Source organism: Panthera onca, chromosome D1 (assembly GCF_046562875.1).
Source record: "Panthera onca isolate mPanOnc1 chromosome D1, mPanOnc1 haplotype 2, whole genome shotgun sequence".
Lineage (NCBI taxonomy): Eukaryota > Metazoa > Chordata > Mammalia > Carnivora > Felidae > Panthera > Panthera onca.
The window spans coordinates 75958982-75971327 of NC_138348.1; the positions used below are offsets into that span (position 1 = coordinate 75958982).

General features: G+C 49.6%; 1 protein-coding gene across 1 annotated transcript in view; it reads left to right on the forward strand.

The window, feature by feature from the left end:
• PANX1 (pannexin 1) overlaps positions 1-12346 on the forward strand; it is a 46654-nt gene that overhangs the window by 26376 nt on the left and 7932 nt on the right. The window contains exon 2 of the mRNA XM_060605332.3: positions 1840-1979. Coding sequence (XP_060461315.2) covers positions 1840-1979 — 140 coding nt within the window. The remainder of the gene's footprint in view (positions 1-1839; positions 1980-12346) is intronic.

A 12346-nucleotide genomic window follows, 5' to 3' on the forward strand; every position in this document is an offset into this window, starting at 1 on the left:
TACGGCCCAGCACTGTTCTGACCACTCTGTTTTTATAAAATGCAAGAACTGAAGTTCAGTGGGCTATGAGAATTGAAAGCTCCTTGAAATGTGTGACCTACCCCCAACTGATACTTAAGCCATTCCTAGCTGGCAAGAACATACCCTATCGTTGGACACTCTCTGATGGTATGTGACTTTTCACTGTGATGTCCTCCAAGGGCTCTTGCTGAAAAGTCCTTTCTTGATGTCTGTGGGTATAAAAATACCCAATGAAGTGGGGGTGCTCTGACCTCGTTGTACCTCCTCCACCACAAGATTTTGCTCCCCAGACAACATCCCCATCACTGCCTTCTCCTGCCACAAGCGTAAAGCCCACCCCCTCCCCAGAGGGAGGTGACGCTTTGAGGCTTTTTATGTTTCAGGAACTAGGCAAGTCCACCCCAGTATCTTCCTGCCACTCCTTTCCCCTCTTTCCAGGGTGGGCATGCCCCCACTCTTTAAAGCAACAACAGAACCTGCTAGTTACTTCATACAGAAGAATGCAATACTTCCTGAGTAACTCCTGGGAACCAGGCAGCCTACTGAGAATATAGACATTAATGTCATCGTCCGTTTGGAGAGCCTTGGCTTTGGAAGGTGAAGTGACCTGAGGTCACCCAGCTGTGAGTGGCAGAGTTGGGTTTGAATACAACAGCATCAGAGCCCAAGCACCTAGCACCTCTCACACTGTGCAAGGTGTGGAGGACAGTGTGCCTGCTCTCGGCTTGAGATACACGCTCCCACATGTGCCAGATGGGGGCCCGGGAGTAGGACCCAGGTTTCCTGCCACCCCGCCCCACACCCATCCCTCCGTTAGCGGGTTTGCTCTCTCTTCCTTGGGCTGTACTTTTACCTGTGCCTTCTTTCTTCTTGGAGGAGACGGAAAACTGCTGATTTGCCATCCAGTGACCTATCACCAAAAGTTCCTTCAGCCTTCCCTTCATCAGGGTAGAAGTCCTGGCTTCTCTGTTCTAAAGGACTCCTTTTCTAGTCCAGTTTTCTTTCTTTTTAAAAAAAATGTTTTTAATGTTTATTTTTGAGAGAGAGACAGAGCATGAGGAGGGAGGGGCAGAGAGAGAGAGAGAGAGAGAGAGAGAGACACAGAATCTGAAGCAGGCTTCAGGCTCTGAGTGCTCAGCACAAAGCCCCAGGCGGGGCTTGAACTCACGAACCACGAGATCATGACCTGAGCCGAAGTCAGAAGCTTAACCGGCTGAGCCACCTGGGCACCCCATCTTTTTCTTATTTTTTTTAATGTTTGTTTATTTTTGAGAGAGAGTGAGAGCACATGCCTGAGCAGGAGAGGGGCAGAGAGAGAGGGAGACAGAAGAACCAAAGCAGGCTCTGTGCTGTCAGCAGTGAGCCTGACACAGGGCTCGAACTCAAGAACCGGGAGATCATGACCTAAGCCGAAGTCAGGTGCTCAGCCAACTGAGGCACCCAGGCACCTTTTGCCCAGTTTTCTGATAGACCCTCCCCGCTCCCCTGTAACCCCTCCCCTTCACTCAAACCTCACCCAAATTCAGCCAGCCTTGCTATGCTTTTAGCCCTGGTTCTTTTCCTGCCCACTTTTTCTTTTTATGGTGGTTTCACTTTCAAGAGCTTTCTCCAGCTGAGCCCAAGCTACCATCATGACCAGCGTCGGCCAAAAATCTCTCAAATACTCAGCTTTAATATGAATCTGGTTTTGGTTCTGACCTTGTGGTGCATTGCTCTGTGACTGCTACCACTGAGAGACCTGAGGCTGGGGGGTGGGAGGTGGGGTGGTCCAGATACTGCTCACACATTTATTTATCGCTGTCTCTTTTTGCTTCTCAGGTACCCAGATAAGCTGTTTCTCCCCAAGTTCCTTCTCCTGGCGTCAGGCTGCCTTCGTGGATTCTTACTGTTGGGCTGCCGTTCAGCAGAAGGACTCCTTGCAGGGCGATTCTGGACACCTTCCACTGTGGCTGCATAAGGTAACTGGGGATGTTTTCTCACCCGATAGCCTTGTAGACGTGGGAACCGAGGCCCGGAGAGGCTGTGCCACGCAGTCACACAGATGCGCATGGCCAGCCAGCAGCCCTGTGACTCGGATCATACAAGCCTGGCACTTTAAATTTGGTCAGAAGAACTCAGAAACCTCAGAGATTACTTGGTTCGGCACCTTCACTAGCAGATGCAGAAACTGAGGCACTTTTTGGATTTTCGCGCCACAACGGCGGGCATTTGTGTCATGTTTCTACCCTTACTGCCCAGTGGCGTCTCATGCAGAGTAGGCTCTCGGTGCCTTTTGAATTGCCTGGGTGAGCGATGTTAGATAGGGGCAGAGCCAGGACTCAAACCTAGCCCTGGCCCGCGCCTTTTCCACTGCTCCCAGGGTCCCTTGGGGAAAGTGGCGGCCAACATCCAATTTGGTTTCTTCTCGCCAGTGTGTTGCTGGAGCATCGGGAAGCCTAGTGATGACTCCTTCTGGGGGTGTTGGCTGCGACAGAGCTGCTGGGATCTATTCCTTGGCGGTTTGACAGGTCCATATTCCGCAAGGAAGGGGAGACATACTACACAGGGGACTCCAGTGTCCTAAGAGAAGAGGCCCCATCAGGAGCTCCCTGGTCAGGGAGTGATGGAGTTGGGGGGTAACATGGGGTATGGGCGGTGAGGAACCGGCGCCAGAGTCAGCGGGTTTGTGCAGAACGTTCTTTGTGTCACAACACGGCTCGAGTAGGTCTTCTCCATGCGTGTGAAAGTAGGACTGTGTATCAGCCCGTCATCATTTTCAACCACCGGTTCTGCCATCCATCATGAGAACAAAAAGAATGTTTGTGTTTCTTCTGGTGTTCTCCTCCACTGAGGAAAGAGTGCTGCTTTAGTTTCTGAAAAGCCAAAGGCTGAAAAGTTTGACTCTGGCCTTGACCTATTGCTGAACACTCCGCACCCTTTTTAAAAAAAGAACAATTTAAGTCCTTTGCTATGACTCAGGCCTCATCCCCTCGTGTTAATTTATTGTGTGCCACCAGGCAGAGTGATGCCTACAATGGCTGCTTTCTTCTTTGGGGTTGGGCTTTTCTCTTTGACTTTTAGCCTCAGCGCTAGCTGGGTCCTCGTCAACACTGTAGGTCTTACTAGCCAGGCCAGCAAATAATAAAGATATTCGATAGGAATGGGCACAGTTCCAGAAGCTGAACAGCCTTGTCTGCACGTCAGAATCCATGCTGTTTTAACGTGGGTCTCTGTGTTGTGATGCTCTTAGGGGAAGGGAGGGTGTGCCAGGCTGGGCACTGACAGAGCCGCAGAAGAAGAATGTATCATCTGGTGTGTCCAGCGTATGTTAGGGATGTTAGAGACGTGAGACTTTGAAAGTGGGAAGAAACAAGGGTTTTGATGCAGTCTAAGGTGAAGGACACCTAGAGAGACAAGTCGAGGACTCAGGACTAGTTGCTGACCACAGTCAGGTCCCTGGCCATCCGCTGCCCCTGCCGTGTAGGAGGAGAAGCCCTGTAGAGTGGTGTGGGCAGCCAAGCCCCCGGGGTCCAGTGTTAGTGAGACACTAAGGAGCTTTCTGGTGGTAGTAGGCTAGCTTGTTTGAATGGAAGTTTGGCTGAGAGACTTTTCCAGATCCACAGGGCTTGGGGCAAAAATTAAGAGTTGACACAGCCAAGTTGAAAGGAGCTTGGTCAACACACCCCAGGCTCGGGAGCCCATTGCTAGGGAGTAAGGGGTGATCCTAAATTAGACCAGCCCTCATGGGGACCAGCGTCCTGGTTTGAATCACTTTCAGTACTGACTGAATGAGGAGATACGGGGACTGTCAGCATCTCGAGTCTGCCCACCAGCCAGCAGCAAAAATAAATCTTTTCCAGAAGTAGGTAACTTCATCCAGAGCCTCAAACTCTTGTCTGGTTTTTCACGTGTAGTTTCAGCAGCTGATACACAGGAGAACCAAGAGAAAAATCAGAACTAGAAACAGACCCACAGGATATCCAGTTGATAAATTGATCAGATACCCTATTTATTTATTTATTTATTTATTTATTTATAATTTTTTTATTATGAAATTTATTGTCAAATTGGTTTCCATACAACACCCAGTGCTCATCCCAACAGGTGCCCTCCTCAATGCCCATCACCCACCCTCCCCCCTACGCGCCCCATCAACCCTCAGTTTATTCTCAGTTTTTAAGAGTCTCTTATGGTTTGGCTCCCTCCCTAACTTTTTTCTTTCCTTCCCCTCCTCCACGGTCTTCTGTTAAGTTTTTCAGGATCCACATAAGAGCAGATACCCCATTTGAATAATCACTAATACTATAGTATTAGTATTAATACTAATGATATGGAGAATTTCAAGAGAGTGGAAATTCTTTTTTTTAAATATGAAATTTATTGTCAAGTTCGTTTCCATACAACACCCAGTGCTCATCCCAAAAGGTGCCCTCCTCAATACCCATCACCCCCCCTTCCCTCCCTCCCATCCCCCATCAACCCTCAGTTTGTTCTCAGTTTTAAGAGTCTCTTATGCTTTGGCTCCCTCCCTCTCTAACCTTTTTTTTTTTTTCTTCCCCTTCCCCATGGACTTCTGTTAAGTTTCTCAGGATCCACATAAGAGTGAAAACATATGGTATCTGCTTCTCTCTGTATGACTTATTTCACTTAGCGTAACACTCTCCAGTTCCATCCACTTTGCTACAAAAGGCCATATTTCGTTCTTTCTCATTGCCAAGTAGTATTCCATTGTATATATAAACCACAACTTCTTTATCCATTCATCAGTTGATGGACATTTAGGCTCTTTCCATAATTTGGCTATTGTTGAAAGTGCTGCTATAAACATTGGGGTACAAGTGCCCCTCTGCATCAGCACTCCTGTATCCCTTGGGTAAATTCCTAGCAGTGCTATTGCTGGGTCATAGGGTAGGTCTATTTTTAATTTTCTGAGGAACCTCCACACTGCTTTCCAGAGCGGCTGCACCAGTTTGCATTCCCACCAACAGTGCAAGAGGGTTCCCGTTTCTCCACATCCTCGCCAGCATCTCTAGTCTCCTGATTTGCTCCTTTTAGCCAGAGAGTGAAAATTCTTGACCTGAAAACAGTAAATGACAATTGATTTTAGCTGACATTCACTGACGTCCTGCCTACCGTATACTAGAATGTATGTGTGGCATCAGAGAGCCACACATGACGCGGCCCCTTCCTCAGGAAGCTCCCTGTTTGGTGGGGAAGACAGATATGTAAGGAAGACACTGAGAAGGAGTATTCCAGAAACGAGATGGGAAAAGAAGAGTGTGGTTATCACGGAAGCCTGGGGGAGAGTGTTCTTGGACAGAGCAGTGAACTCTGTTCAGTGCCCTTGCAGAGGGGACAGTGCAGTAGGAGTGAAACAGGCTTACTGGCGTGGGTGAAATCATTAGTGCCCCCGGCAGAGGTGATTTTAGTGAAGAAGTGGGTGCCAGATGGCAGTGGGTGAATGGTGAGGTGAGGAGGTGAAGATGATGGTGGTAGATAATTCCTTCAGATTTTTTCCCCCAGAAAATCTCTCTCTCTGGGAAAAGGAGGAGAGAGCAATTAGCTGGGTGGTAGCTGGAGGGAAGGTTTGGGAGCCTCTGGGAGATTGTGTAATATGAGAGAGTTTGGCACACATTCAGATACCAACGGCAGTAAGAAAGTGGACTGGCTGCACCAACGGTGCAGTGGCTGGGGAGAGCCTATGGCACCTTCTGGCAGAGGGGAGGGCGCCGGCTTGTCCTGTTGGGGGGCAGCGGGGCCTCGATTGACTCTACAGGGTAAGCCCAGGTTATACGGGACCTTTGAAAACTTAACAGGTGTGTGTAGGCTAAGTGCTGGAAACAGTGAGAGCCACTGCAGTTCCTTGATCGGGGAATATGGTGTTTCCAGGAGACAATTGTCACAGATGGAGTGCAGGAGGGAAAGGAGGCAGGGAGGGAGCCGCCTGGCAGGCAGACTGAGGCTTTTGATCAGGAGACAGAAAAGAAGGGGAGCTGTTGGCATGAGAAAGGGAAAGAACAATCTAAAAGCAACATAGGTGTTTTGTTGTTGGCTGGAGGACCACAGTGAAGGACAGTCACAGGTGACATCCGTGTTTAGACCAGGGATCAGTGAGCTTTTCTGTGAAGGGCCACACGGTCCATTATCTCATCAAGGCAGGTCTGGCAGTCACTCTGCGGAGATGCAGATGCATCTGTGGCCGCATTGGGCTCGTGGGAGCGTTTTGCCGTCCCGCGGGCTCAGGGGATAGCAGTGGGGGTGGTGGGAAGTACAAAGATTCTGGGCATCTTGGAAGATGTGCCAGTGGGACACAGAGGACAAGGGAAAGGTCAGAGTCATGGACACGGCACGCCCAAGGATTTAGGCAGTGGGTGAAGAAGGTGAGGCCATTCGCCCCTTTGAAGAAGTCTGGGGAGGGAGAAGGTTTTGGAGGAAAGCCAAACGGTTCTGCACACATGCAGTCAGAGCTGCTCGGTGAGCAGCACGATGTTAGGTGGGCCGTGGGCCGTGGTGTCCCGGGGTCCAAGGCAAGAGGGGTGTGGAGGCACCCGCGGCAGTGTGTCGGAGGGAGGTGGTGGTCAACACTGGGGTTTCCTAGGGCGTGCGTGCAGACAGGGCACTGTCTGAGGGGGAGGAGGAGGAGTTGGCCGAGGAGTCCCAGCCGCGGCTGGTGGGGAAAACGTGAAGGCTGTGCGCCGCACGAAGGAAAGCCAGGAGGTCCTGTGAGGAAGGCCTGTGTCAACATAGTACCGTGTCAGGTGCTGCCAGGGGATGGAGATGAAGTCTTCATTTGGGTGGGGGTGTGACCTGAATTGTATCCCCTAAAAGATCTCTTGATGTCCTAACGCCTGTCCCCTCGAATGGGCCCTTTGGTGGAAATAGGCTTGTTGCAGGTGGAATCAGTCGAGGTGAGGCCCTGCCAGAGTAAGGTGGGCCCCTCGTCCAGTATGGCTGGTGTCTTCCTGATTGGGGGACATTTGGACGCAGACACACACAAAGGGGAGAGATGCGAGACACCGGGGACAAGATGGCGTGTGACGCAGAGGCCTAGAGCAGAGCTATGGTGCCGTGAGCCAAGAACCCTGATTCCACTTTCTGCAAGAGACAGGCACGGGTCGTTCCCCAGAGGCTCTGGTGGGAGCAAGACCTGCCAATACCTTGATTTCAGACATCCGGCTACCCGGACTCTGAGAGACAACGTTGTTGTCTAAACCATCCAGCCCGTGGGACGTGGTTAGGGCAGCCCTAGGAAGCTGGTGCAGGTGGTTAGAGAAATTGGAACTCCGGCCTCATTGGAGGGGAAATAAAAGCTATGTCAGATTTGAATGTCCATGTGGCTTTGTTAGCCAAGCCAGATTCTGTGATCGCAGCTGCTTTATTTTCACATTGAATTCGTCTTCAGCTTTTTTCTTTTAATTGTGGTCAAATACACACCACAGAAAATGTACCTTCCTAACCCCTGTTAGGTGTGCAGTTGGCCAGCACGGAGTACGTTCGCCATGTTGTGCAACCATTGCCAAGATCCATCTGAACTTTCTCAGCTTCCCAAACCGGAACCCTGTGCCCCTTCGATACCGACTCTCTGCTTTTCCCTTCCGCCAGCTCCTGGCAACCACCATTCTACTTTCTGAGTCTTATCTCCTCTTCCAGGCACCTCAGATAGCCACGGTCACGCAGTCTGTGTGCTTTTACATCTGGATGGTTTCACTCAGCATGTCTCCAAAGTTCACTCATATGGTAGCATGATCAGAACTCCCTGCCTTTTTAAGGCTGCATAATATTCCATCGTGTGTGTGTGTGTGTGTGTGTGTGTGTGTGTGTGTGTGTGAGTGTGTGTGTATGCGCCATGCTGTGTGTGTCCACGCATCCAGCCATGGGTGCTTACCTTTCTTGCACCTTGTGGCAATTGCAATGAATGCTGCCCTGAACATGGGGGTACAGACACCTGTCCGAGTCCCTGCTTGCAGCTCCTGTGAGTATATACCCAGATGTGGAGTTGCCAGATTCTTTCTCAAGTTTAGAACATCTTTCCTGGTGGCTTTCTCTTGGCTTCTCCACATTTAGCCGACTCCTGATTGCTAAGCCGGCAGGCACCCTGTGAGCCAGGCTCCCCATCTCCTGAAGGGCCAGAGCAGTCGATGCCGTGTGCAAGGCCCCATGGCCAGGTGGTGGCAAAGCACAGGACCGCCTTCAGACTTCAGGTGTTTCTCACATGTGAGAAGGTGAAGGTTTAATTTGTATGGCTTCAGAGTGTGCACTCTAACCTGGAGGTGGCTACCAGTGGCTGAACTTTGGCTCGACACAGAAAGGGAGTTTCTGGCAGAAGGGCTGTCCAGCAGGGGTCCCACCCGCTGGTGGCACCAGGGAGGTCTTTGGTTCCAGGTGGGCACGAAGGTGTGTGTCTTCTCCCCATGTCTTTATTCCTTACCCCTGCTGTGCTTCCTTCATGTAAAATCCCTCCTGAGCTATTCTTGACACCTGGCTACGTCATTCCCCACCTCCCCCTCATTGCTGTCATCTTCTGTCACCCCCATTCGTTCACGACTGCGGTAGTGGCTCATAGACATTCTCGTCCCAGGAGAACTCTGTCCTCCCCGAAGGTGCATCCAGTATCCCATCCACTGTCTGATCTCCAAGGACTCTGACCCCCTCTCCATATGTCCACCTCATCCCGTGGCCGCCTCACTCATTACCTGGAACTAAAGAGGGGACCCCACTCCCTGCCCCCACTTCCTACCTTCTGAGGTCCTGCCTTTCTGACTCTGTCATTTCCCCAAACAACCCCCCCCCCCCCAGAGTCCCTACAAAATGTCTATATTTCTTTCAAAAGACAAACTACTCTGGCTTCCAAGCTTCTCTCTGCCACTGGGCCCTGTGAACCATCCCAGCCTCACTTCTGGGCCCATCCCCACCATCCCTGGGCCCCCGGGACCCTGACTTCCTGTAGCTCTCACCTTTCCTGGCTGTTTCACACGCATCTTCCGTTGATCCCTCCTCCCCTCTAATCTGGCCACCTCCTATTGTATGATTCTACTCTCAGCTTCCACCTGGAAGTTTCCTCTGGATCTCTAGATGGAGGCTTCTTGCTTTCAGGGCCAGGCGGGTCAATGCGAAGTCTCCAGGAATAAGACCACTGTGTGGACAGTAGACCGCACACCCTGCCTAAAAGCAGTCAGATCCTAAAAATGGGGTGTTAACCAACAAAACACCGGCTGCACCACACACACCCTGGTCAAGACTGCACTCCCAGAGCAGTCTGTGCTTTTCCTGCAGTCACCATGGGACGCGGCAATTACTTGCCTGAAGTCTACTTAATTGATTCCTTATTTCTTTTTATTTAAAATTATTTTTAACATTTATTTATTACAGAACAGGGGGAGGTGGGTAGAGAGAGGGAGACAGAGGATGCAAAGTGGGTTCCGCGCTGTGAGCACAGAGCCTGATGTGGAACTCGAACCCATGAACCGTGCGATCAGGACCCGAGCCAAAATCAAGAGTCAGTCACTTGACTGATCCACCCAGGTGCCCTGATCCTTTATTTCTAAGACTGCAGGTTCCATGCACGTAGAGACCATGCCCGTGTCCCTCATCAGTGCACTCTGGGACAGCATAGCCCATAATGGGTGCTCAAATCACATGTGTGGAAGGGAGGAGGAGAGTTAGGCGGTTTCTATGTGTTGTTCAGAACCGGAGTTCATTCTCCAGGAGCATTCTGAGTCCAGGGCGAGAGGCTTAGAGGCACCGGGTTTATGTGAACACTTCTCAATTCAGTTCTGATGCCAGACTTCAAACCAGGAGACCCAAATTCCCCCCAAAGAAATGAGTCAGTGTAATCTTTAAGTGTACATCAGTGTAGTGTGTGGTCCTGGTATAATTAATGCTGTACTTTCTTTCTCCCCAGCTGTTTATTCCGTGTCTCCTTTCCTCTTCCTCCCCCTACGCTCTCCTCCATTTCTTTCTGGTGGCCTCCAGTACCTCTGAGGAAATAGATTTGTGGAAATGAGTGTGCTTTCAGGGGGGACCAGCAGGTGGTGCTGTAGGACCTCCAGGACTGTTTGATAACTGGCCTTTTCTTTTTCTTTCTTTCTGCTTTCTTGCTTTCTTTTTTTTTTCTTTCTCTCTTTCTTTCAGTGCTCTTTTCTCTTTGTTCAAGTTCATAATGTAGGCAAACCGTTAGGCAAGATTTTTTCAGAAACAGGAAAGCAGGGTTTTGACTGAAAAAAAAAAAAGCAACAGAACACGAAAATAAAATTAATAGAATGGACAAATCTTTATTTCCTTTAAGTGGATTCACAGAAACTTAGTTTAGAAGGGTCCTCTGAGGCTCCCAGACCAGAGGTTTCCAAGCCTTAGCATTATCTAGGAGGGGTAGAGGGGGGTGAAAATTTAGGATCCTGAGGGCCAGGAATATGGTTTTCATCAGCTTCCCAGGAGATTCAGATACTGCTGGCCCAACTTGGGCTCCCGTGTGGGTACCCCTCATCTAGACCAGTGTTTCCCAAATTCTGTGTGCATGAAAATCACCTGCAGAACTTGTTGAAATGTTGACTCAGGTTCAGTAGGTCTGACAGGGCCTGCATTTTTCCTTTCTAACAAATTCTCAGGTGATACTGACGTTGCTGGTCTGTGGACCATTCTTTGAGAAGCAAGGATCAGGAGCAAGGGATTGACAAACTATGGCCTAAACGCTCCAGCCAAATCCAGCCCATCGATCACCTGTTTCTGCAAATAGTTTTATTGGAACACAGCCACGCCCATTCCTTTACACATTACCTGTCTGGTTTCACGTATGCAACAGAGGTCATATAGCTCACAAACATTTACTGTCTGGCCCTTTGCCCGCCCCTAATCTAAAATTCTAAAGCCCTCCCAGATGATTCATTGAAAGGGAACTCCCTGCCTCACAGGACAGTTCATTCCATGTTCATACAGATCTTTAGGAAGGTTTTTTCTTGCTTCCTTGTGACTTGGTATTAATTCTGTTGTCAGGAGTCTCTTTCTACTTCCACGCCTAAGTGCTTTGCTTACCATCCTGTCTTCCCTAGGTCTCTCCTGTGTTAGGCCCCTCCTAGAATGTCATGAATCACGAAGCCCACTGCCTTGGGTGTCTTCCCAAGAGCGCAGAATAGAATGGTGTACCACCTCCTTCTCTGTCCTCTGTAAGCTGCTCATGGAATGCATTGCATTGGCCTTCTGGGTAGACCTTCACTCGTGACTTCCTACATTTGGGATTATTTTTAACATGGGTTTCTCTCTGGGGCGCCTGGGTGACTCAGTCGGTTAAACCTCTGACTCTTGATTTCAGCTTCAGTCATGATCACACGGTTCATGGGATCTAGCCCTGTGCTGGGCTCTGTGCTAACAGCACAGGATTGTCTCTCTTCCTCTCTCTCTGCCCCTCCCCTTGCACACTCTCTCTCACATTCTCTCTTTCTCAAAAGAGTAAACTGAAAAAAAAAGTGGGCTATTATCTGAAAAACATGCAAACAAGAGCAGACATCTTTTGTGTCTCTTTTTACATCACTTCCCCAGTGCAATTTGTTCTTGGTTTACCTGCTTCCTACTTTCTGACCATTCCTTCCCATGTCTTCCAGGGTTCTGTTTTTGCCCGACCCTAATGTTAGGATCCCATGTCCCTCTCTTATTCTCTTGTCTCCTTCTACACATTCTCCTTGGATGATCTCGGTCACTCTTGGCTTCAACCATCTATATGCTACAAAATCCTCAATTGTAAGGTTGGCTGGAGTTTTTTCTTTTATTTTCAGTTACTTACTCTCCACTAGGATTAGAGTTCTGGGGTGTGAGTAGCTTATGTTCATAATTTCTTATCTTCTTGGATCTGCCTCCCACCTCACTCCCCTCTGCTTGGAATCTGTTCCTTCTTGCTTCTTTATTGCAACTAATGGTACTATCCCCCACACCCTTGCATAAGCTAGAAATGTAGAATTAGCCTCTGTTCTTCCCTCTTGCATCCCTCACTTCCAGGTAGGCACTGAAATGTCCGCCTCTTGCTTTTGATAGGTCTTAAACCTGTCTTCCCCTCTCCCCATGGCTGCTGCCTCAGTTCAGTGCGTATCACTTCCCGCCTCTCCGTCGCAGCAACCAACTGCCTTGTCTCTCTGCCCTCCAGTGTGTTCCCTTCTCCACGGCTGAAGGAATCTTTCCAAAATAAATTTTCCTCATGCCCCCCACCAGTGGCTTCCCATTGTGTATGATGTGGGAAGGTGAGGGCCTTGTAATTTAGTTCCTGCTTACCCTGCATATGAGTCTCCTAGGACCACTGTAACAAATTACCACAAACTCAGTAGTTTGGAACAGCGGAACTTCCTTCTCTCATATTTCTGGA